A 25,416-nucleotide genomic window follows, 5' to 3' on the forward strand; every position below is an offset into this window, starting at 1 on the left:
GGTCTTTTCTGTCCTGCTCTTTCACTCATCATGATGTCTGGGAGAGTCACACTGTTGCTGCAGGTGGCAGGAGCTTATTGCTTTTTGTTGCTGTGTAGTATTCCATTGTGTAAATATACTCAAGTTACCTATCTATCCTATTTGATGGAAAGTTGAGGTTGTTTCCAGTTCTCCACTATTGTGAGTAGAATGGTGATGAACATTCCCAGGATTTGGAAAGGTACAGGGAGTGTGATGCTGGGGTAAGAATGTGCCAGGAGATAAATGGAAAAGAATACAGAGTCCACAGATAGACTCACAAACATGGTCAACTGATCTTTGTCAAAAGATCAGAGGCAATTTGATGGAGAAAAAATTTAGTCTTTTAAACAAATGGTGATGGCACAATCGGGTGACCATATGGAAAAAACTTAACAAAGACGCCAACTTTTCACATGACACAAATATTCACAAAAATTGTTCATGGATGTAAACATAAACTGTGAAACTATCAAAATTCTAGAACTAGCAAAGGAGAAGATATGACCTCAGTTTTCATAATGACCTTTTATCTTCAACATTGAAAGAACGAGTCTTCAAAGAAACATCCAGTTAAGGTGGACTTTTTTAGAATTAAAATTTTCTACTCTGTGACAATCACTGTTAAGAGAAGAAAAAGACAACCCTAGACTGTGCAAAATCTTTGGAAGAAGCCTATTTAAGAAAGGGCTTGTATTAAAATGTACAAAGCATCATAAATTCAACAATAAGAAAACAAACATTCCAATGAAAAATGGGTCAAGATCTGAACAGACACCTCGCTAATGAAGGTGTAAGCATACAATAAGCATGTAAGAAGATGCTCAAAATCACTTATCATTAGAGAGAAGCAAGTTGAAACAAAGTGAGACGCCTTGACACACAAATAGACGAGATCAATTCACGGCTGGGGGGTAGGACAGCACAGACTCTCTGTCGTCACTGCTGCCCATGCCGAGTGGTGCGGCCACTGTGGAAGACACTGGGCACTTTCTTACAGAGCTAAACATCATCTTAACACGTGATCCCTCAACCATCTTCCTAGGCATTTACACAATGTTTTCAAATAGAACGTCAACAAAAAAGCCAGCACACATATATAGACTGCACCTCATTTATACAGGCAGGGAACTTGAATGAACAAAGATAACCTTCCATAAATGAAAGGACACCCAAATGAGGTACATCCATGCAATGTAATGCTATCAGGTGCCAACACTGAAAGAGCTATCAAGATGAAAGCACATGGAGGAATCTCAAATTCACCTTTCTAACAGAAAGAAGCATCTGCGAAGGCTGGGTAGAGTACGGTCTCATTGATATGGCATTCTGCAAACACAAAGCTATCAATTTGATCCACAGATCAGCTTCCCAGAGCTGTGCAGGGCTGGGGTCGGGGGAGAGGGATGAAGAGGTCAGGAAATCCGTGTGATGCTTTAATGGCGGATACTTGCCTCTCTGACTTTGACGAAATCCCCGGATTTTTACAGTGGAAAGAGCAAATCTTGACTTACACAAATTAGTAAAATGATTTAGGTGGGTGGATCCTTGGATGGCATGCAGATGAGACTAGAGAGTCTAACCGTATTGAGAATGGAAGAAACAAACTCACTGCAAGTGGTGGGGGAAGTGGTGCTGACCTAAGGACCTTTGGAAATGACTGGAATCTGTACAACTACAGGAAAAGACACCGAGCAAGCAGAGAACCCTACTTGATAAAGTTCTTTCTCAACAGTTACTGGTTAATAACTGTGAGGCCCCTATGCATCTAGACCGGGATTGGAGAAAGGACTGAGTGGTCGTCAGACGGCAGGAGCCAGGGTTCCACTACTGCAGGGGCAGGTTTCGGGGAGGGCAGGGCGCGGGCTGGAGGGCTCCATGTGGCCATGCGTTCGACTGGGAAGCCGTGCTCTGAACTGACGTTGACCTTAATCTAAACATGGCTGTTTCCATATAGACACATATACAGCAGACAGTGTACACACGGTAAGGTCAGCACACCAGCCTAACTTAAGCATCCTGCCACCGAGAGGGCCAAGAAGCAAGGACACCCCGGAGCAACCAGCACACTGAGCTCACAGATGCACGTTTTTAATGCCATGGTCTCATACAAGGAGCCAGTGCTCCTTGAGGAAAAGGCTGATTCCAGGCTGAGGCTGAGAAGGCGCAAGACAATGCTGCAGAATCCTGTAGAAAAGTAAGGAGGCGTTATATCCCCAACTAAAATACACAGGCGCCATAGTTTTCCATCACATTTATGTCGTAAGAATATTTAAGCATTAAAACCTACCTGGCGGTGTAGTGGCTGAGTCAAATGCTTCATTTCGGCTGCCCAGGATTCACAGGTTCAAATCCTAGGCGCAGACTTATGCCCTGTTCATCAAGCCATGCTGTGGTAGGTGTCCCACAGACAAAAGAGAGGAAGATTGCCACACATGTGAGGGACGCTGGAGGCAGAAAGAGGCAGCGGAGCTCCATCGGGACAAGGAGCGGTCTCATGCCCGCCAGCGTGGCTCTGAGAGTTTGAGAAAGAGGCCCCTTCAGAATCAGTGGGGGCATCAGTTGGACATTTGTTTAGTTAAGAAAATGGTCTATTCAGCTGAAGCACTTCAAAATCAGAGCGATGTGCATGGAGCAAAGGTAGTTGGTGTTGGTTTCTGGCCCGTGTGCGCTCACGCCCCCATCCATTCGCTGAGTGACTGAGCTTCTCCACATGAGCCGCAGCGGCTCCTGGGCCCTTTGCACTTCAGGTTCCCCATACAATGCACAGGTTAGCATGGGATCTCTGTGCATCCTTCCAGCTCCGTCTGCCTCATTGCTACATTCACATAAGGACACATTCCACTAGGGAACTATTGTTGCCGTCGTTAGGACACGAAAAACGCATCCTGGGCCCTCCTGAGAGGTGCTGCCGGGCCTCACATGCCTCCTGGATGCAGGGTTCAGTGTGGTTGGCATGCCCTCTGTGGGCCATGGTCACACCAAGCCCGTGCTCAGCAGCTTTTCTCACATCCCGGTCCCAGGCCACAGGGCGAGGAAGGGGCAGCAGGCCAGCAGGCACTGGGGCCTGAACCACTCAGCAGGTCAGCACTCCCGTTTGAATCCACTCTTGGGGTGGACACCAGGGAACAAGCACCCTAGGCTCCCCTGGGCTCCTGAGGTGTTTCGGGTGCCCCTTCCCTGCCCCCTTGCTCCATACCCCATGCCCTGGGAGCCCTTCCACCAAGGACATCAGGAGGCTTAGCCCCTCCAGCCTGGCTATGGGACCCCCAAAGCCTTGTGGTCGTGTCGTCCTGGCAGGGAGCCTCTCTTTTTTCTGGAAATGAACTCCAGTCGTGCTGGCTGAGGGCTCCAGCCCTGTTTGTTTGAGGCTCCATCCGTCGCCCAGGCTGCATGCCTGCTGCTCTCTGAGACGGGGCCCCGTTTTCCTTAACGTGCCCTGTTGTTCACCACAAGCTCTCTGGGCCTCCAACTCCTGCCCGCTATAGGCTGTGTACTGTCTGCTCCCACCCCTCACACCCCTGTTACTGGGCTCTACCTTCTGCTGGGAAGCCCACCAGTTGGCTTTGACTGGTCTGTGGACACTCAGCACTGCCCTGGCCTCTGTTCACCTCTGTTTCCATCACGGTGGACACCCAGCTCTGTGTGACAACCTCACATCCTTCCAGCCATCCTCAGCTCCCCAGGAGTCCTGGTCCAGCTCCTTCTTTCACACCTCCTACCATCCAGGGTGCTTTTAAACAGCCTCTGAGTACCACAGACAAGCTGCCACTCCCCCAGGCCACCTGCTCTGATGCTAGCCTAGGTCCCTGCATCTCGGCTGCTTCCAGGAGGAGGTGCCTCCTGGGCAAGGCCCTGAGTGACCACCTTAGTGTAGTCATGCTCAGAAACTCAAAACCAGGTCCTGCTTCCTGTGAGCTCATGAAGATTCTGGAGACATGGTCAGAGAGCTGACGCTGACTTCCCAAATCTGCTCCCAGGCCATTCCAAAATGTCTGCCCCTGAGAGAAGGCCCGACTACCCAGCAGTTGTCCCCTGCAATGGGGTGGGATGGCACTCATGGCACGAGAACTGCGGGGAGCAGGGATGTCTCCCTTGGTCTATTTCACTCTCTTGGCAAAAAGACCACAGACCAGTGAAGAGTTCTGATGATGAAACTTTGCCCAGGTCTGACTCCCACTCTCTGTGGTCAGGAGCAGCCTTGGGGGGATGCTTGTTAAGAAACAGCTAGTGAGACTACACGGCAGAACTTTGTGTCACTGAAGAACGTCGTAAAGTCTCCCACCAGGACCATTTAACTGTGTGACGCTATTCTTCTCTGGCACAAAATGTGCCCCCAATCTAACAAGATTCCAGTTGCTCCTTCGTTTCTGGGCCTGATGGTGGGTGGGATAGAAGGAAATTCATGACTTCAGCCTCTAATCTGGTAGGACAATCAGGCACACACTGAGCTCTCTCTGTCTCTCATGGCCAAGGGAGGGGGACCAACTCGGAACTGACCTGGGCCCTGGTCACATCGAGGACAACAGGTTCCCTGCATCAAGATGGAGTCCCTGGGTAAGCCATCTGTCTGAGGGGGCAGAGATGCGGTGGGCAGGCATTCTAGTTGCAGGCAAGAAAAGCGGAGGTGAGGGAGCAAGAGAGCCCAGGCAGGTTTGAGGAGGACAGGCCAGATGGTGTGGGTGACAACGGCCAATTACTCCTCCTTTCTGTGCTTCCTCTACGTTATTAAAAACCTGGGATATTACCCACAACACTCCAAATTATTCTGAGGGCAAAATGAGTGGATACGCACAAAGACTCTTAACCTAGACCTCTTGCCTTCCCCGGCCCTGCTCAGCCCTGGGTCCTGGCGCTTCTCTTGCTCTTGGAGGTAAAGGATGGTCTGCCGTGTAGCCAGTCACGTTCTTGGATGGCTGTGCCCTGTCAGGGAGGCCGTGGGCAACCAGGATGTGTGCTCCGTCCCTGCCGCAGCCTGAAGGCCACGCTGGCAGAGGCCAGGCCCCCTGTGTGTCTGAGGGCCACTGGCAGCCTCCATCCAGAGGGGAGAGCTCTGAACCGCTAAACAAGTCATCTGGGTCTTGCTGTGACTGGGTGTTTCCGTGGGAGCACGTTCACAATACTCGGCGGTGACCCCTGAGCTGCTGATCACCGGGTGGGGACTCTGGGTGAACTCAGCGCAGTGGCTCTTGTCCACCCATACTGCCAGCCCTTCAGGATTTAAACAGGCAAGGCCGTGTCCATGGATGCCCAGAGATCATAGTTGGGTGGCATTCCCCTGGAGGACATCCCTACACCTGCCCCTCTCAACCTCAGCTTTCAAAGCCCCCAACAGAAATGGCTCACACAGCCCAGGAGGTAACCACAGCACAAGACTGCAGATGAGAGCACAGCCATCCCAGGGCCAAAGGTCTATGGGCTCGGGCCCAGCCAGAACGTAGGACAAGTCAGGAATAACATGACTCAGGGTGTGACGGACGGATCTTCCAGACCAAGGACGTCAGCACCACACAGACCCGGAAGTCACCTTGGTCAGCAAGGGACCGAGTGGGGGTTTCGTCTGGCCAGGTACATGGACCCTTATCCCGCCTGTCAGAACCCATCCTGGTCCATCAGGCCAGCCAGGGAGGAGTGGCTGTGAGGCACCTGAGGGAGGGTGGGGCCTTGAGGGGACTTCTGACTTGACAAGAGTGAAGAAGGAAGTGCAGGGGCTGGGGTCCTGGGTCCCAGGGAGCAGGAGGGTGTCGGGAACGGGGCCCAGCTGGAGCCTGGAAGGCTGCACCACAAGTGTTCCCCTGGAGAGGAGACGAGCAGGGAGAGGACTTCGGAGCCGGGGACAAGTTCCCAGCAGGATTCCAGGCCAGGGGAAGGGTGAGCATGGAGCCCCAGGGGGACACTGAGGAGGGGAGGTCCTGCCTGCCCAAAGTCCCTGCACAAATGACCTTCCCCTGGCCTTGTCCTCTCCACATGCACGGTTTGATCTCCTTACGTGTTTTCCCCACTTAGAGCTGATGCGTTTCCAGAGGCTGAACTAGAAAAGTACAAGTTCCCAACATGGGGTCCAGAGACACGTCCACAAGAGACGCAGGAAATGTTTCCTCTCCCTCCAGAGTGTGGACGGGCAGCCCCTCTCCTGGGGCACAGAGTGGGCCTGGCAAGTGGTGGCTTTAGGGCCCCCCACATTTCCGTGGTGGATGCTCGGCCTGAGAAAACACCTCGACCTCCCATCTCAGGGGTCTGAGGGGCTGTCTCTGCTCCTGGCCCAGCTTCACGATGCTGACACGGACCTGTCCTCTGAGGAGGGGCACTTGGGGGTCTCCTTCAGCAGCCAGGGAGGGGCTACACCTTCCCCCCTCTCCCACACACAATAATCGGATGACTGCAAAATGTCTTACTCCAGTGAGGGATCTGAGAGTCTGGACAGTGTTTAAATTAGCAAAGAATGTGAAAGAACCACCACTCCCAGGCTCTAAGAGAAACAGGACTTTAATACAACAGTCTGCAAATCTGGCATGAACTATTTACAAGCAGTGATTCTCACCCCTACAGAGATGGAAATTGGCCTCAGGAAGGGGTGGCAGGCGGTGGGGCCCTTGCACCCTGAGTGCACCAGCTGGGCCCCTGCTGCTAAGGAAGAGGTCATACGACAACGGGACGCTCACTCCCTCCTCAGCTTCATGATGGCCATGCTCTCTGGGCCTGGAGAGATTTGCTGGCCAACTAGCACCGGGGCTCCAGCTGGCAGGACAGGCTGTAGCTACAGGATAGAGTGGCATCTGTGAGCCTCCCACAATCCACAGCCCTGGTGTCCCTCCCGGCATCTGCCCAGCAGCTGGAGCCCAGCTTCCCCAGCCATCGCCATGCGACAGGTCAGGGCTGACAAGGGAGTCATGGACTCAGGCTCTCCGGACTGGCCAGCAGGGAGAGTGCACCTGTTCCTCCCCATGTCCTGTCCAGCCTCACCTCTCGTCCTCACTGAGCTGCTCCATGTCCCAGAACCAGGCCCTGAATCGCTCCTGGGGCTCTAGGTTGTAATTCTCTGCAGCCTCCTGGAGCTGCACGATCTCCATCATCACTTTGTGCTCCTGGCACCAGAGGGAGGAGAGGATGCAGACAGAGCCTGCTGGGGATGCTGCAGGGTCTTCAGGGGGTGAGGAGTGGGGCAAGGGGCTGGTCCTGGGTCCTTGCTCACATGGGACCCTCCTTCCCTCCAATTCCACGCAGGACCTACCTGTTCTCAGAGATGGGTAGAAGCCCCTCCCGCAGGAAGTTTTGCTTGATGCCCAGCGCTGCCCCCACCCCCCCACTGGATGGGTCTCCTGATTCTCTGTCATCCAACACTCTCACTAAATGTAAGATGCAGCGGGTGGTGCCCAGGAGAGTTCCGCCCAGGGGCGTCTCTGGTTTCCACGCCCCTCTCCTCCCTGACATGGAAGGCCACAGCTGCTCACCTTTTTCTTTTTCTCGTGGTTGATCTCATTGCCCTGGAAGGCAGACAGCAAAAGTCCATCAGAACGAGCCCCCTAGCTATGACCAGCCCCCGTGCACACCCCTTCTCATGGTGCCCAGCTCCAGGTCCAGGAGGGGGCTGGGCCTGACAGAAAACAGGACTTGGACCCAGGCCAGGCTCTGGGCTCCAGAGAAGGGAGGACATGGGGGCCGACACTCAAAGACCCTGTAGCCCAAGCCCCTCCGATGACGGACAGGGAGGCTGAGTCCTCAGGCAGGAAGGGACAGCTCCATCAGTGTGCTGCCTGACTTGGAGGCTGACTTCTCTCTCGCCTCCAACAAAGCCCATGCAGCTCTGCAGGCGGGCAGCTCTGCTGCTTCGCCAGCCTGGGGACCCGGGACGGGCTCCACGTGGAGCCTTCGTTCCCTCATCCCTAAGAGGGGCACACTGCCCCAGCCCACAGGGGAGCCTGGGAGGCTGTCATGACAGGAAGTTACCACATTCTGACCACTCAGGTCTTGGTACTGGGACTGTGTCTTCCCAAGTCCCAACCTGGTCATCCCCTTCTGGCCCCCGGCCTCACTCACATTTACGTAATCCTCCATGGCAGTGTCCAGCATGATCAGGTCAGTTAGCATGGTGCCCAGGAAGGGGACGATGCCCTGTGCCATTGGGATTAGATGGGATGAGGCCCTGGTCTCAGGTGTCCCCATGACCCTCCCCTGAAAACTCCTCATGCTCAGCCTCCTGGCCCAGCCCAGGGTCCCCACACGGAGCAGCCTCAAACCCTTTATAGCCAGCCCTCAATCCCCACCCCTCACCCTCCAAGAACACCAGACTCCTCCTGGTCACCTCCCAGGGCCTGCTTTTGGCTGGTCACAGGGCCTTTAATCCTTGGCCCCTCCACTCTCCCGACCCATCCTGCTGCAGCTCCCCAGGCCCTCCTCCTGGTCACTTCTAAGGGCGGGTGTCAGGCTCTGCGGCAACAGGAGGAGGGCTGCAGGAGGAAGGCCCCCTCTCTGGATTGGAGCCCCCAGCTGGGAGGGCAGAGTCCCCTCCTCTGACCTTGGAGCGCCTCCCCACAGGCACACTCACCTGCTGCTGCTGCCTCTTCCGGCCTCTCTGCAGGGTCCTCAGCAGGGTGGCAAACTTGGAGGGCTGCTTCTGCCAGGATTGAGGACAGGGTCAAGGAGGCCATCCTCCCCTCACCCCACTTCTCCTCAGCCCCTCTGACCTCAGCCCTGGACGTCTGAACCAAGTCAGCTGGTACCCATGCTACTCCATCCTCCAGCACACTCTGATTCTAGAACAATCCTAGCTCCAACACTCTCGCTGTGTGACCTTGGGCCGAACGCCTGTCCTCCTTGAGTCAGCCTCCTCATCTGGAAAGTGTGACAACTCACCCCTACCTCGCAGGGTCTCCTGAGGACTCAGCGTCAGTGACGGTTTACATGGTTCTGGCTCTCACCCCACCCGGCGTGAAAGGGTGGGGCGGGGCTGAGAGGACACTTCGGTTTCTCTTTCATGTGAAGCCTATGAGGTCCATTCAGGAAAGATCCACTGAGCACCACCAGTTTCCTGGACACTTCCCATAAGCCACCTGGGCACCAGTTACTGCTGACTAGGACCCAGGTGAGTGTTCCTGACAGGGACAGACTAGCAGGGACGGTGGTAGGGCCTCTGGGGAGTCACACATGCACAAACATCTGTCATGCTCCAGCCATTCAGACTCAAGGCTGGGCAGCCCATTTGTCCACCTGGCCTGGGGGAATGCCTGGCAGTGCCCATCCCGAGGGCAGGCAGGGTGCCCTCCTCGTGGAGAAGTGGTGAAGACAGAAGGAGCAGTGGGGGCCTGGCTTCCTAAAGACACACTGAGCTGCTTCAGGGAAGAAACATACGCCCGTCCACCCCATGCACGCAACAGCCTGGAAGAATCTAAGTGCTGACAGCGTGGACCAAAATGGAAGGCAGCCCCTGCTCCACCGGCCAGCTCAGCATCCCCTCCGGGATCAGCCCAGACACCCCCACTTCCTGCCATGACCGGGGCTTCCCACCCCACAAACACCTCCCCCACCTGCCCATGGACCAAACATACCCCATCTTCCTGTTCATCCAGGGAAGACTGGAATTGTACACAGAAACTCCAAGTGAGAAATGACCGTCCACATCCTGCCCCTTCCCCCTTCCCCACACCCCGCCTCTCCCTCCACATGCCAGCCTCCACTCTACCTTGATGAGCAGCTCCCAGCTAAGGGAGTTGTCCTCATCACAGAGCTTTTTAAATTTTCGGCAGCTCTTCCTGAGGGGGGAAAGGAGGAAGGAGAAACTCAGGAACAATGGGGCAGGGGGCATAAGTGCAAGTCCCTTCTCGATGAGAATCTGGAAAATCCAAACTGCCCGAATGAGGATTTTCGTGGGGGTCCTCTGAGCACTGACGTCACCATGGGACTGCAGAGGGGGCTCTCATGTTGGTCACCTGGGGCTGCCACTCCCTTTTCTATGCAGCAGCTGTATTTTGACCAGTTTGGTTTCCCACTGGGCACAGAGTTCTGTTGCTGTATGGCAAACGCTTGAAAATCTCCACTTTGGTTCAACCTACTATGTGACATCCAGGGAACCTGATTCCTGAAGCAGAACTGGGGGCCTAAGTTGCCAGTGAGGATCAGGGACACTGCACACCCACCCAGGCCCTGTGCCCAGGGCTTACTGCCACCCAGGAAGCTCCAGCCGACGAGAGGGCAATGGCAGACACGCGGGAGCTCCCTCCTCCCCCTGGTCCTCCTGTGGAGAGGCCTCCCCACCTGGACACTTTCCCCCAGGTCTTCTTCAGTCTGTGTATGGGCACGCTCTGCAGAGCCGAGAGGACTGCGTGCAGGGAGGAGATGTTCCTCAAGGCTCGGCACTCCTGAGGAGGGAGAGGAGGAGCTGGGAGGGGGAGCAGGAGCCCTGTCTGCTCTGGCTTCAGTCCCCCTCCCTTCCACTCTCCCCTCCTGAGTGGGACAGATGGCCAGGGTGCCAGGGTGGGCACAGGTGGACCAAAGAGTAACACTTCCAGGAGGAGGAATTTCGCTCAAAGTAGGAAGGAGCCAGGGAGGAAGTGAGCATCCCACCCCTGGGACATGCGAGTCAAGGTCAGTGTGCCCTTGACAGGAAGGACCTAGCGACTGTGCAGGGGCTTAGAGTGCAGCCTTCAGTCCTGAGAGCTGATCAAGGAGAAGGGGCAGTTCCACGGCTCTGGAGAGGGTCTCCCCCCGCATACCCTGGCCACCTCGATCCACCGCTCCAGAACCTTGGCCCTGCCCCGGGCCGTCACGTTTGGGTCCCCAAGGCAGGACGTCATGACACACTTTACTACTCTGTTGAACTGCACCACTGTGGCCCAGACGGTGGGTGCCACGTTCTCATGTCCGGGCCGGTTTCTTTTGCCCCAGGTGGAGCCCAGACACTCAGAGGGCTCGACGTTCTTGAACACTTCCTGGGGAGGAGGGGGAGTGTCACTCAGCCCTGCCACAGCCCAGCTTAGTGTCCAAGCAGGAGTCACCGGTCTAAGGAGGGGCTCAGGAAGCTGAGGATGTGTTCTCAGCGTGGTGGGAGCCCCTCGCTTTCATTGTTCTTCCACTGAGAGCACCCAGCACAGGAGGACCCGGGACTCCAGACTGGTGGGGAAAGGACAGGAGCATTTACACACAGCCCACCCCCACAAACTGCAAGCTCCAGAGGGCTGCTCCGCTTGGCTCCTCCCAAGGGGGCATCTCCCTGCATCCTGAGCATCCTTGGTCCCAGGCCCCATTCCGCTGCACATTGCCCTGTGCCAGCTACACCCACGGGCTTTGTCAGGTTGTCTCCCTTTTAGTGAAGTACACGTCTGGTGCATCACAAATGCTGAGGCTGCTGAGCATCCCGAGCAGATGGCTGGGCCGCCTGAGTTCCTGGCTGCACACAGTGAGTTCTCCTCCCCGACCTCTCGGGCCAAGCCCCACCAGGCTTCCTCTGTGTTCTACTTCACTCAATGTGCTCAGCCCCTCTGTCCAGCAGGGCCTCTTGGTCCCCATCTCTACAGTGTGAGGGTGGAACACGAAGGCTGGGGAGTTGCCCAGATCCCATGGTTGGGAAGTGGTGGAGCTGGGATTGGGACCCAGGTCACAGGAGCCGCCACAGGGAAAAGCAGGTCTGGGCCAGCTGATGGCATAGGGGTGGCCTGCCCCACCCCGCCCTGAGAGCCCGGGTGCTCACCGCGTCAATGGCCGTCAGCTGTTCTGCCACCTCCCTTGGGGAGAAGGCCATGAGGCTAGGCTTCCCATCGGGCTGCTTCTTCCCGGTCACTCGACAGGGGTGGGAAGCCTCTGGAACCGGAGCTGATTCTGCGGCTGTTACTGGAGCCTGAGGTGGAAATCCCAGCAGACCCCTTGGTCCCGTTGAGTCCAGTTCAGGACCTGGCACTTGGGCTGGGGCTGCTGATGGCACTCGCTCGGGGTCTGGAGCAGCTGAGGGCGCTGCTGCCGGTTCCAGCGCTAGAAGTGACGGCAGAAATAGAACTGGAGTTCCGTCCAGCTCCAGATGTGGCCCCTTTTCTGCCTCTGCACCTGGCAGAAGCGCTGGAGCTGGGGCAGGAGATGGAGAAAGAGAAAGGGTCAGCTACATAAGTTGCTTTCCATGTGCCTTTCCCCAAACAGGAAAGATCCCACTGTCTTTCAATGAATCCCCAGTCGTGACCCACCCACTGGGGTAGTCTTCCAAGCCTACGGTCTCCCTTACCCTCTGTCTCCAACTCAGTGGCCTGGAAAAGGTCCACCTGGATGAGAAGAGGGGTGGCCTGGTGCTTCAGGACTGAGCCAGGCAAGAGGTCCTGGAGATACGCCAACGTCAGATTGATCCTGGAGTGGCGCAGCATCTGCCACATATCCTGGGAGTTCTCCTGAGGCCGGGGGCCCCAGATGGGAGAGAGGGCACTGGGGAGAGGCATGTGTGAAGAGAGTCACAGGCCTGGCCTGCTGTTCCACACTGTGTTCCCACAGCACCTTCTCTGTGCCTGAGCCCCAGAGGGTGGACCAGCCACTCCAATCCCTGGGTGGCTGTCCTTGCACTGGAAGGCCTGGTCATCAGCCAATCTAACAGAGAGCCTGTGTGAGTCTGGTCTTCCACCTGACACTCTTTTCCCAAAGGGCCTGGACATAGCCTGCCCCATCCTCCACGCTCGAGCATCAGGACTGAGGTTGGAGGCAGATTTGTGACCAGGCTGCTCACCAGCTACTGTTCTGGGCCCCAGTGGCGGTGCTTAGGAGAGGTGCCTGTGCAGAGGGCAGGGAGAGGGAGAGGGAACTGTGGAAGCGAGGAGTCTCTCAGTGGCCGACTCAGCCCAGCCTCTCCTCTGCTTCCCATGGCGGGACTGGCACCCCATGAACAGGTCTCTTTGATTCATTTCCTCCTGTAGGGAAGACCGCAGACCTCAGGCCCCCCACAGAAACCCCAAGAGGCGTGAGATCCAGGGTCTGCCAGTCCATCCATAGCCACAGTCCCCATGGTCTCCTAGCCCCTTCTGTGGACACAGGAGGCCCTCCCTCTGGACCCAACACCACTCATGGTCTTAGTTGGTCCTTGAAGTCTGTCATCGTGGTCTGACTATGAGAGGATGCGTCCATATCTAGAGGAGGCCAAGAGGGTGTGACATCTAACGTCCTCTGGGCATGAATACTCATGATGCCCAGAAGTGAGCTTCTAGCTCTCAGGCTAGAATTGAGCCCCAGGGAGAGTGTCTGCTTCCTTCAGTGGACACCCTTAGTGTGTAGGAAAGGGTACGAGTGTAGTAGGAGCTTAACATATAGTATTGAATGAATGAACCCCATCCAGAGCCTTCCCAGAATTCTGAGTGGGCCTGCGTCTCCTCTGCTGCCCACAGAGACCACTGCTCTGGCCGCACCGAAGACAAGGACCAGGATCAGCTAGATGGACTCGCTAAATTGTCTTGCCAATAGGAAAACAGTTTGCTTTCATGTACTTTTCCACACTCAGGAAGGCCACAGGCCAGCGAGGGGAGAGGCAGGGAGTCTCCTCACTGGCGACGGAAGCTGTAAGCATGAGGACACGCAGCATGAGCAGCAGTCCCTTCTGTGGAGTCCGGCACCAGGCAAGCGTCTGCCGTGCTGTCTCCCGTGATTTCCTTCAGTGACCCTGTGAGGTTTACCCTCTTACCACCCCACTATTCGGATGAGCAAGGTGACGCTCAGAGAGGTGTGGGGACGTTCCCAAGGCACACGTTTATTAGGTAGGAGACTCCCTGCTGTGCTGTGGAGGGGTGGGCACTCACCTCTGGAGCAGCTGGTCCAGGACCTGTGGGGTCGGGTAGAAGGCCTGGTACACACACGGGAAGGTGGTGACGGAGATGGATCTGCCGTGGAAAGATGGTTGCAGGCAGCCTACCACCTTCTGCACTGCACCTGCCTTGAGGGTCCGCATCGTGCGGGCCTCAGCCACGGACAGGGTGGGTTCCTTGGCATACCACGTGGACAAGCAGGGACACAGAGTCAGTGGAGTCACCATGAACCACCAGGGGCATCAGGGTCTGGAGCTCAGACCAGAACCTCCCAGCACCTCAGGAAGTTGTGCAAGAGGGACGAGAGCCCGCCTTGAAAATGGTTTTGGACTTAAAAGTACAATTTGATTTTTAGGGGAATGACAAACACTCAGTACCTTCAAGGCATTCTGTGACCTGAGGAACAATTGTACCTCTGTGCATTAAGAGCCTGAGGTAAGAGCATTATCCCAGGGAGTCATCAATGAACATCCCCACCACAGACAGGAGCAAAGAGATGATTAGTGACCTTCCGCCAATCTGCGGTTCTATGTCATGGCAGACCTGGAAAACTTAGAGTCTATTCGGACACGCTTAAAATGTGCCCTGCAGTGTTGGCTCAAATGGCAACAGAATTGGGTCATGTCAAGGTCCAACAGCATCGAAAGGCTGAATCACTGTGCAAAATGTCCTCCTCTGTGGAATATGATGAAGTCACTTAAGGCCTCAGCTCCTGACCTGAGCGGCCTACAATGAGTTGCCGTGTTCTGTGCAATGACAAGTAGCAGAGAAATGTATAGGATCCTGTAATCCCACCGCCATCCTCTTTATGTGTAAATAAGCCTAGCAAGTGTGATGACTCGTGAGGCTTGGAGAAGGTCTGCAAGTAAAGTGGCCTGAGTGCTACACAGCTTCACAGCCGGGTAGTTACATCAGTCAAAACAGGAGCAAAATGCTAAGGTCCTCATGGCCTCGTGAAAAGTGATAACAACATTAAACATTTCCTCTATGATTCCAAGAAACGTGAAGAGTGTCTTTCCACCCTACCCCACAGCTGGCTCGGGAGGAGAGGAGGCCCAGACTCCTTCAGGAGCAAGGCCGTAGGACACTCCGTTGGGAAAGCCCTGTGAGGGCCCCAGGGGTGTGCTCAGATTCAGACCTGGGTTCCAGGCCCACGCTGAACATCTTGGGGGGGGTGGGGGTAAAGACCTTCTGCTCCTGCTCTCACCTCAGACCGGCACAGGATGCTGCTGGTGGCCTGCTGCTCCTGCCCCTTGACTAGGGAGGGAGAGAAGTCGAACCCAACACATAACTCTTCAAACATCTCCTGAGTGGAGTTCTGGAAAGACAATGACCGGCAGACGGGCCAGGAGGCATCAGGAGCCTGCTGCACATCGCCATAGGGGGACACCCCCATGAGAATTTCTGTTCCCTAGTTCAGGCACAGATGGACATCTGCACAGACATCTGACCAGGGAGGGAACTAGATGAAACTTCTAAGGCTGGGGATTAACACAAGGGCAGAGGAGCTTGATCCCCAGCACCCACCTGCTCAGGTTGCCAGCCTGGGGTATGAATATCACAGACTCACCAGTTTTACAGCACGTAACAAACTGCTCTGATTCGAAGTGTTTTGTGAGGTGACAAGGTGCAGAGAAATGTATAGAATCCTGTAATCCACGCCCATGCTCTTTGTGTGTAATCAGCCTAGCAAGTGTGATGATTTGTGAGGCTTGGAGCAGGTCTGCAAGGACAGTGGCGCTGAGTGCTACAGCTTCCCAGCCGGGAAGTTACATCAATCAAAACAGGAGCAAAATGCTAAGGTCCTCATGGCCTCGTGAGAAGAGACAACAACAGTAAACCTTTCCTCTACGATTCCAAGAAACATGTGGAGAGTGTCTTTCCACCCGAGCCCTCAGCTGGCTGGGGAGGAGAGGAGGCCCAGACTCCTTTGGGAGTAAGGCCGTAGGACACTCAGTGGGAAAGCCCTGTGAGGGCACCGGGGGTGTGCTCAGATTCGGACCTGGGTTCCAGGCCCAACCTGAACATCTTGGGGTGGTGGGCGGGGAGACCCTCTGCTCCTGCTCTCACCTCAGACCAGCACAGGATGCTGCTGGCGGCCTGCTGCTCCTGCCCCTTGACTAGGGAGGGAGAGAAGTCGAACCCATCATGTAGCTCTTCAAAGATCTCCTGCGTGGAGTTCTGGAAACACAGTGCCCGGCAGACGGGCCAGGAGGCATCAGGGGCCTGCCTGCACATCGCCACAGGGGGACACCCCCATGAGGAATTCTGTTCCCTAATTCAGGCACAGAGGGACGTCTGCACAGACATCTGACCAGGGAGGGAACTAGATGAAACTTCTACGGCTCAGGATTAACACAAGGGCAGAGGAGCTTGATCCCAGCACCCAGCTGCTCAGGCTGCCAGCCAAGCCCCGGGGTATGAATATGACAGACTCACCTGGCTGACAGCACATAACACTCTCCTCCTGCCCAGGAGGGACCCACTCCTCACCTGCTGCCTTCCCGCACAGCGCCCACGCGTACACACACACACCGACACTCACACACAAACCCTCACACAAGGTGCAAGGGCTATGGGGCTGCTCAGGTGGGATCCGAGTTGTGTCCTGCCCTACAGTGGGCTGCCCTGGGCTGCCCCACATTACCTTTGGGTACCTCCTGCCAAATTGGCCATGAGGCTTGATCCGATGTCCACAACAACACAACAGTCTCACACTCTGGGCTTTCCTGAGCCTAGAGCCTCTGAAAACTGGTACACAACAAGTAAACATGTTGTACTCTGAAGTGTCTCCAGTCAAATGAACTAGCTAGGGGTCTGTCTCTAGAATTAACTGCCTGGTTACCAGAGTTCTAAATCTGTTGGGGTCTATCGCCAAGGAAGTGAGGTCACTTTTTCAAGATTCCATTACCTGGGCTGCTTCCTGTAATCGGACCTACCCAAACCACCCCCATGTCTTCTTCTTAACTCTACATGAGGAGCTTCCACAGCCCCAGCCACAGCTCCCTGGGAATGTGATGAGGGTCCCAGCTTTGAGGAGGCAGAGCAGAATTCAGACCTCCTTTATCTTACCAGTTCTCTGTCCTGGAAAACTCATTGTGCCTCTCAGGGCCTCCCCAGTCTCCAAACCTGCCCAAGGGGAATCCGCCTAGAATCTACTTGCTAGGGACATCATCAGGTGTATATGAAATAATATCCATAACACCTGTGAGGTGGTGTCAAGTGCAAGTAATGCACAAACAAAGAGATGGAAGAATTACGAGAAGGGATGTAGCATGAACACCACTCAAACCAGGCCTGGGTTCAGCAATGCGCTATTGCAACAGGCACTTCCTCTCTTGGCCTCATTTCAATGTCAGCACAAGGAGAGGGTTGATGAATGAAATCCAGACACTGTCATCCTCTGGATTCAAACCTCTCCATTGTTTCCTCTTCTGTTTAGAAAGAGACCCAAGAGCCTCATCTTGATCTGTGAGGTGGGCAGCCTTCACCGTGGCTCCCAGAGATCCCCACCCGTGGTACACACATCCCTCACAGATTCCTGTGTGACCACTGAGTGCTTAGTGACTGGCTCTCGCCAATAGAACACAGCCAATGTGGACGAGTGTCATGTCTAAATTTTAAACACAGAAAGTCTCTCACTTCTTTCTTATTCCCTCTCTTAAGTTCCGTCTCTCTCTCTTTCCCATGTCTCTCTCTCCTGTCCCTGAGCTGTGGAATCAAGCACACACGTTTTGAGCTGCCATACACAGAGGCCCACATGGGAGAGAACCGAGGCAGCACCCAGGCCAACAGACAGAAAGGAACCCATGCTCTGAGTCCAAAGTGCACCTCGACTCCTTTGAGTGAACCTGAGAGGAAATTCTCTGCCAGTCGAGCATCACTTGAGGCCGCGGCCGCGGCCTTGAGGCATCTTGAGCAGAAGAACCAAGCTAATCTATGTCTGATTCCTCAACCACAAAAATTGTGAGATATGAGGCATTTGCCGTTTACAGATGCAAGGCACTGAAACCGTGATTTCAGGCCCCAGGATCTGGCCCTGCCCTCCTCTGCCTCCTCTCTCCCCCCAGGCTCCCTCCAGCCACACTGGCCATCTTTCTCACATCCTCTGGCCAAACCCCCTTCTGCCCATGAGTGTCTACAGCAGGGGTGCCTTCTCCCTGACACGCCGCTCCCAGACTTGTGCAGGGCTGGCTCCCTCTTGTCATTCTGGTCCCAGGAAATGTCACCCGAGTGAGGCCTTTCAGACCCCTACCCGGTGACCCCCAGCCCTCCCTCACAGGGCCCTGAATGTCCCCTCAGCACTGGCTCTTTCCCCTCTCATGTCTTTGCTTTCATGCTTTTGTCCTTGTCCCCTGCAGAGTGTGAGCTCCTGACTGGCAGGGACCACTCAGTCACTTAGACCCACTTAGACCCACCTGAGCACCTGGCACAGGGTGAGTGCTCGGTGCACAGTCGCTGAGTGAAGAATTGTGAAACTCGTGTCCCCTCCTCCTGCTCTTCACCAAGTCAGACTGTGGAGAGGACTGCTAGTACCAGGAGGAGTGAGTTCTCTCTGAGGCGGGGGACAGCCGGAAAGGCCTCTGCACGGCTATTCGCTGCTCCAGCAGCTGAGGCAGGCTGACTGGGCGCTGTGTAAGTTTAAGAAGTCAGCACAGGGACTGGATGCACACAGCCTGTGCAATGACACCATCAGTTCACTTAACATCCGTCACCGAAAACAGAAAAGTAAGTGTTTGCTTGTGATGAGAAGTTTAGCTTCTTGGTTCTTAGCAATTTTGAAATGTACCACACAGCAGTGTTAACTTAGGCAGTGCTGTGTGGCAATTACATCCCAATAGAAGTGACAACAGTGAGAACCCAACCTCATTGGGCACCACTGACGCTGCAGGCTGCCTGCCCCCTGGTGGCCAGCACCAGCCCTGCAGCCCTGGCAGAAGCCACCACACAGGAAGTTTCTTCGGGTGTCCTCAAGGCAGAGGCTCCCCACTGTCCCAGGGGTAAAGGAGCAGACCTGCAGGCTTCCAGGCCGTGGGAGGAACCTCAGGAGCCTCCCTCTCCCTCATCTTTCTGTCCCTCCACTTGGGTGTCCTTTTTTCTCAGGAGGCATCCTGATCTCAACCAAGGCAATGATTCTCCTCTCCAGCCAAGTGAGGACCTCGGGAGTCCAACAAGGACTGGTCTTGTCCCTGGACTCTGGCCTTAGTACACACTGCTCTGGCATGTTCTTCCTTATCCCAAGTTCTCATCCACCCGAACCCCCAAGCCTCTCTCAGTTCTAAAGGATCTCCAGCAGGTGGGAAAGCATTTTCTCAGGTGCTCAGAGCACAGGGCCTCATCGATGGAGAACCAAGGGCCACAGACCCTTCGTGAGCATCATACAGAACCCAGGGAGTCACCCGCTGGACGCACTCCACTTTACACAGGAGGACACCAAGGTCTTCTCTCCTCTACCCAATGTCTACACAAGAGAAGAACGGCTCATCAGAGTAGCAGGTGCCCACAGAAGTGGACTCCAGCTCCCCAGTCCTGTGCCCTCCAGGCTGGGCCAGGGATGCCCTTGGAACAGGTACACACCTAGAAACCTCAGGGATTCTTCGGTCCGTCTTGGGCCTTCTGGGCATGTAGCCAGGAGGATGGATGCTACTGTTCATGGCAGAGCTGCCTCCAACTGCCTTCTCCTTGGCCTCTTGTCACTTCCCTGGTGTCTGCTCTTTCCTGGGGTCCCTGCATGGTCCACACAGGAGAAATCGGTGTGAGTGTGCCTGTGCATGATTGGATGCGAATAGGAAGATGACCCCACGTGTACAGGGGTGGGCAGGGCTCCCCTAGGACCATGAGGTCCCTGTTTCCAAAGAAAATCCGAAGGGAAGGGGTTGAGCCTTGGCTGAGGAAGCCAGAGCCCTGCCTGATCCTCTGGATTCTGACCCCCTCCTGAGGTCTGGGTCAGTCCCTCCAACTTTCTGGGCCTCAGATTCCCAAATGGACAAAGAACACGTTTTGTAAGAGCAAAGTCAAAATGGACCCTCTGCAAATGAAACAAGTACCATGCTTTGACCTCCCCCCACTGCTTATCCTCCAAGGAGACTTCGAACCTACACGGTGTCTATTACTGGGTAAAATCACCCTCAGCACACAAAACTGATAATGGTTAAAATGGCACACGGTCAACTTTATCAGTGACTAAATATTGATGGAAGAAGAAATACATCCGAATATATTTTGATATGACTGATAAGATTCAGGAAAGTTTACTTGCTAGAAAGAATAACACCTAAACAAAACTTAAAATGTCAGAACCTGTAGTCAGTACATTATGATGTAGCTTAAAAGAAATTCAGTCATTTGCATAACAATTGATTGATTCTGAGAAAAAATAGATTCAGTGAATTAATAACAAAATGGATACACTGGAATTGTTTTATGGTGCTTATTTTATAGCAGTCAAGGAATTAATACTACTATATTGCATTTTGAAAGTTGCTAATAGCGTAAATCTTAGAAGTTCTCATCACAAGAAACACATTTGTAACTCTTGATGATAGACGTCAACCAGACTTCTTATAGTGATCATTTCACAATATACACACATATTGAATCATTCTGATGTAGACCTGAAACTGATATAAAACAAACTTAAATTTAATATTAAAAATGTCTTACTATGTTTTCTCTGAAAAATACATGGTCACAAAAATTTTGCAGAGTTTTGTATAATTCTGATTTAAAGGTTCTCTTAGGCCCAGAATGAAAACATTTGTCTGATCAAAGTTGCCTCAGGTACAAGGGCTGAGACAAACACCAGGGTCAGAATGGAAGAGCACGAATGGAAACACTAAATCATCCTCTGCTCATTTCTTTGTATTTGCACTTTTAACAGAAAATCTATTTTTATTGGCTTAAAATGCACATAATGTAAAACTTACCATCTTGACCATTTTTCTGTGTACACGTCATTAAGCACATTAACTTCCTTAAGTGCATCTTCAGTGTGTTGACCACAGTCGTATGGTGGTGCAGCCATCACCACAATCCATCTTCAGAACTCTTGTCGCCCCACAGAACTGAAGCTCTGTCCCCACTCATCGGTCACTCCCCTTCCCCTGCTCCCACCCCTGGCCAACAGCATCCGCTGTCCGTCTCTCTGAATCTCACCATTTCAGGAATGCCATATAAGTGGAGTCACACAAGGCCAGTATTTTTGGGACTGGTTGATTTCATTTAGCATAATTTCCTAAAGGTTCATCCATGTTGTCTCATATCTCAGAATATCCTTAGTTTTTAAGGATGAATAACATGCAATTGTATATATATATATATGCCCATGCTGCTTCTCCATTCATCCCTGGATGGATCCTTGGGTTGTTCCACGTTTCAGCGATCATGAACAATGATGCCGTGAACATGGGTGTTCAAATATGTCTTTGAGACCAACTTTTCAGCTCTGAGGTGTATATATCCTGTAGTAGAATTGTTGGGTCATTTAGTGATTCTATTTTTAATTGTTTTAATGAAATGCCATGCTGATTTCCACAGCAGCTATACCAGTTCACATTCCAGCCACAGTGTACGTGGGTCCAATATCTCCACATCTTTGCCAGCATGCCTTTCTTCACTGTCTGTCTTTTGGGGGTGCCGTCACATGGATGTGAGGTGGTGTCTCATTGAGATTTTGACTTACATTTCCCCAGTGATTAGTCACATTAAGCATCTTTTTATATGCTTGTTGACCATTTGCGTATCTTCTTGGAGGAAAAGTCTATTCAAGTACTTTGCTCATTTTTGATTTGGGTTGTTTGTTTTTTTGTTCTTGAGTTGAGAAGTTCTATGTCTATTCTGGGGATTCAGCCCTTGTCAGATAGATCATTTGCAAATATGGGCTCCCATGCTGCACGGGTTGTGTTTTTACTCTGTTGATGTTGTCTTCAGAGGCAGAAAAGGTTTTAATATTCATGAATTTTGGTGTGTGTACTCTGTTTTTTATTGCCCATGCCTTGAGTGTCATATCCATGAAATCACTGCCAAGTCCTATTGTGAAACGTTTGTCCCATGTTTTCCTCAAAGTGTTTCAGTTCTTACATTTGGGTCTTGATCCATTGAGAATTAAGTTTTATATCTGGTGTGAGGTCAGAATCCAAGTTTAGATTTTGCATGAAAATATCCACTTTTTCAGGAACCACTGGTTGAAAAGACTGTCTTTTCCACGTTGAACAACCTTGGCCACCTTATTTCTGGGCTCTCTATTCTGTTCCGATGCTCTATGTGTCTGTCTTTATGCCATTACAATGCTGTTTTGATACTGTAGGTTTGCAGCAAGTTTTACATCAGTAAAAAGAGAGTCCTCCAACTTAGTACTTCCTTTCAAGACTATTTTAGACATCTGGGCATACTTGAGATTCCATATGAACTTTAGGATGGGTGTCTTTCAGCACAAAATGTCATTGGGATTTTGATAAGGACTGCATTTAATTGCTTCATCTCTTTGGAGGAAGCTGACATCTTAACAACAAGGAGCCTTCCAATCCACGATCACAGGACGCCTCTCATTTCTGGTAGTGCCGGGTGGTTGTTCAGGTGGAGGGGACAGCACTCTTCCAAGTAGTCACGCAGGGTCCCAGAATTCCTCCACACTGTGCCTTCAGCATTTCCTCAGAACTCATCGACATCTGCATCCAGTCAAGGGAGAGAAAAATGCGTGTCAAATGCATGTGGGAAGTTTTCAAGGACTGGGTGTGGATGTAGCACACGCCTGTGCCACCCTCTCCCCTGGCCAGAACTACGCACGGAACCAGCAGACCCTAACAGTCGGGACTGCAGGCAGAATCAGCGGACCCCACCAAATTTGGGACTGTGGACTAACCAAGGGCTAGAGACTCAGTGTCTCAGGGAACCATATGCCAGCTCAAGCTGCCTGCTACCACTTTGACTGGCACTGTGGACTAACCCAGGGCTGAGACAGATGCTCTGCTAGAGCATCCTGTCAAACTACACTGGCCCGTTAACCTGGGCCTGGAAAGTCACTTAGATCAGGAGCTCAATGCAAGGAGAGTGGAGCTGAGATGCACGAGACACTTACCCACAGCCCTCAGAGACAGCAAAAAAGACGGAGAATCCAAAGGCTTCATGGCTACCAATGCTTGTGTTTCTCATCCCCGAAGCCATGAGAAGTCTCCTTCGAATCCCGCTGCTGCCACCAAGCTGTTAAGAAAGAAAATACAACTGTGTAAGTCTAAAGAACTTCATTGCTTTATTCACCAATTCCTGCGTCCGGAGGCATCCAATCTAGCAGATAGAAAGCAGCTCCAAGGAGCTGTACAGAATGAAAGACTTTGAAAGGCAAAAGGGAGAAGAAAAAGAAGTCACAGCAGGCGGGAAGATCGCTCGGTTATTGCAAGGTTACTTTCCTCAGGGGACAGCAGCAGTCTATGATGTGGAATACCTACCTAGTGCTGATTGGGGGATTCCTAATCCACTGGTTTAAGATTCTGTTTCTGGGAGAGTCGAAAATCTAATGAAGTCAAGACTCAGTTTGGTGAGGTGGGGCTTAGTGTTAAGAGGCTCCTCTTGGGGCCCACCGTCTGGTTTTGACACATGACTCTGCTGGCCCCCTGCTGGCCCCGGGTACACCCGGGTTTCCCTTCCTGACCATTGTTGGTCACACATCCACTGCACCTGCCTCCAGTTCTCCCCCTTCCACACCGCAATCTCCGCCATGACTCCCTCTGACACTATCACGACTTCTCCCACCACACTGCCCTGCTTTCCACAAGGCCAGCAAGAGGCTTCGTAAGCACCACTTCATCAGTCCAGTGGGCTGAGCGGGCTGCCCAGCATCGGGACTCAGAAACTGGTGGGCCTGTCACATGGCCTCCAATCACCGGTACCCCAGCTGAAGTGCCTGCCCTGATGAGATACTCAAATTTAGCCAACTCCATCGAACAACATCTTTGCTGCAAGCTTCCCTTAAAAATGCTCCACCCAATTTCTGCCCCAACTGTTTTTTGAGGAGTCGTTTTGGGGGAGCCTTTGAGGCCACCTTGGTGATTCTGTGCCCGGGCACAAGCAGCTCTTAGCCCACACACCCTTTGGTTGCACCACCTGGAATCGTAGAGCACAGGGAGCCAGTGGATGGGCACCAATCACTGGTTTGACCACCAAGAGCCGGTGAATATTTCATAGCAGGAACATCTACTTTCGGGTCTTCCTGTGGGCACACGTCACAAGGCGCTCCCTGGTACCCCGCTCTCCCCCACATCCTCTGATCAGCTTTCCGCAGGCGATGTTCTGCAGTCCATCATTGTCTCCACGGACCTGCCCCTAGAGCTGTACCCCACAGACCAGGAGTCCCTGAGTTTCCTGCCCTGACAGGCTACCACCGACCCAAAGAGATATGTCTGTTCTACTAGGATGACTGGTCTGGCATAGGGGAGTGGCCCTAGCCACAGAAAATCAGGTAATTGAGGCCACCCAGAAGTGTGCACAAACAGAACCCAACACGGACAGCAGCTCCATGAGACTCTATTCTACTCCTTGTAGGACAGTCGCCTAAGTCTCTGCCAAATGGTTTTAGGAAACCACCTGGCCTCAGACTATCTCTACTGGCCAAGGAAGGAGGGGTCGGGGCCCTCCCATGGTCTACCACCTGCATGTACATCAACAACTGACAAGTTCAAACCTACCTACACCAGAGGGTCCAAGAGGTGAGAATACTGCCCAGTATTACTGAGATCTCTGAACAGATTCCCAGGGCCCCCAAGACCACTGAGCTATTTTCTTGGCTGGTCTTTTCAAGGTGGAGACCATGACTATGGACTGGATCTCCGACTGTAGCTTGTGTGATTTTCGTACTTGCTACTAGACCCTAATCAGATGTTTACTCTCAGGGCTACACCGTGCCTTACCCCTAATAGCTGCATGAATTACCCTCATTTCAAATTTTCACTGAAGAAAATCTGCTCAACATAAAATACACCATTTTAAGTACTTGAAAGTACACAAGTCAGTGACGTTTAGGACAATGAGAATGTTGTGTGGCTATCACTACTAGCTAAGTCCAGAACATTTTTAATACCTTGCAAAGAAACCCAGCCTCGCTGTCTCTGTGCTTTGCCCTAACCCAAGTCCACAGAAAGACCTTATCTGTTTCCTCTCCCTGCAGATTTGCTATTCTGGGCATTTCATTCAAATGGAATCATAGAATCTGTGGCTTTGTGTACCACTTCAATTAGCACACTTTTTAAAGGATCATCCAGGGCCTAGCACGTAGCAGTGCTTTCTTCCTTCTTAGGGCTGTGTTATATCCCATAGTATCAATATGCCACATTTGCTTTATGTGTTCATAATTTGGTGGAAAATTGGGTTTATTTCATTTTTGGGCTACTGTGAATAATGCTGATTTGAATGTCCATGGACAGGTTTTCCTGCGAACATATGTTTTCCATGTTCTTTTGGAGATGCCTCACAATGGACTGTCCAACTCAAAGGCAATGATTGCTTGAAGATGTTAAGAAATGCAAAGCTGTGCTCTACAGTGGCTGCATCATTTTACGTTCCCACCAGTGATGTATGAGGGCTCCCCTTCTTCCTCATCTTTACCAACACTTGGGATTTTCCTTTATGTTGAATACAGCCTACACAT

General features: G+C 52.9%; 3 protein-coding genes across 4 annotated transcripts in view; 1 reads left to right on the top strand and 2 right to left on the bottom strand.

The window, feature by feature from the left end:
- The window catches only part of LOC139045291 (protein phosphatase 1L-like), a 353,755-nt gene that overhangs the window by 238,856 nt on the left and 89,483 nt on the right, over positions 1 to 25,416 (top strand). The window lies entirely within an intron of this gene.
- LOC139045292 (ral guanine nucleotide dissociation stimulator-like) lies at positions 4,408 to 9,761 on the bottom strand. Its single transcript, XM_070509734.1, has 7 exons — positions 9,698 to 9,761; positions 9,564 to 9,590; positions 8,564 to 8,632; positions 8,056 to 8,130; positions 7,470 to 7,502; positions 6,982 to 7,103; positions 4,408 to 6,775 (listed from the first exon to the last, which is right to left on the bottom strand). The coding sequence occupies exons 4-7, from the start codon at positions 8,104 to 8,106 to the stop codon at positions 6,739 to 6,741; spliced, it is 243 nt and encodes an 80-aa protein (XP_070365835.1). The 5' UTR covers positions 8,107 to 8,130; positions 8,564 to 8,632; positions 9,564 to 9,590; positions 9,698 to 9,761; the 3' UTR covers positions 4,408 to 6,738.
- On the bottom strand, positions 9,732 to 14,005 carry LOC139045289 (ral guanine nucleotide dissociation stimulator-like). Of its 2 annotated transcripts, none has more exons than XM_070509717.1 (4): positions 13,773 to 14,005; positions 12,224 to 12,417; positions 11,702 to 12,069; positions 9,732 to 9,767 (listed from the first exon to the last, which is right to left on the bottom strand). In XM_070509717.1, the coding sequence occupies exons 1-4, from the start codon at positions 14,003 to 14,005 to the stop codon at positions 9,747 to 9,749; spliced, it is 816 nt and encodes a 271-aa protein (XP_070365818.1). In that variant the 3' UTR covers positions 9,732 to 9,746. The 2 variants fall into 2 exon arrangements, with proteins under 2 accessions (XP_070365818.1, XP_070365817.1); XM_070509716.1 differs by lacking the exon at positions 9,732 to 9,767 and adding an exon at positions 9,821 to 10,943.

The sequence above is a fragment of the Equus asinus genome, chromosome 5 (genome assembly GCF_041296235.1).
Source record: "Equus asinus isolate D_3611 breed Donkey chromosome 5, EquAss-T2T_v2, whole genome shotgun sequence".
In the NCBI taxonomy this organism is placed as follows: Eukaryota; Metazoa; Chordata; class Mammalia; order Perissodactyla; family Equidae; genus Equus; species Equus asinus.

What these genes read in the sequence shown, in the direction of transcription:
- LOC139045292 (XM_070509734.1), bottom strand. Translation starts at nt 8,106, where the DNA reads ATGCTAACTGACCTGATCATGCTGGACACTGCCATGGAGGATTACGTA. An exon ending in CCATGGAGGATTACGTAAAT is followed by an intron (nt 7,503 to 8,055) that starts GTGAGTGAGGCC and finishes TCTGCCTTCCAG; the next exon opens with GGCAATGAGATCAACCACGA. An exon ending in CAGCTCAGTGAGGACGAGAG is followed by an intron (nt 6,776 to 6,981) that starts GTGAGGCTGGAC and finishes TCTATCCTGTAG; the next exon opens with CTACAGCCTGTCCTGCCAGC.
- LOC139045289 (XM_070509716.1), bottom strand. Translation starts at nt 14,005, where the DNA reads ATGGTGACTCCACTGACTCTGTGTCCCTGCTTGTCCACGTGGTATGCC. An exon ending in CTGGACCAGCTGCTCCAGAG is followed by an intron (nt 12,418 to 13,772) that starts GTGAGTGCCCAC and finishes GCCTCTCCCCAG; the next exon opens with TGCCCTCTCTCCCATCTGGG. An exon ending in AGCTGACGGCCATTGACGCG is followed by an intron (nt 10,944 to 11,701) that starts GTGAGCACCCGG and finishes CCTCCTCCCCAG; the next exon opens with GAAGTGTTCAAGAACGTCGA.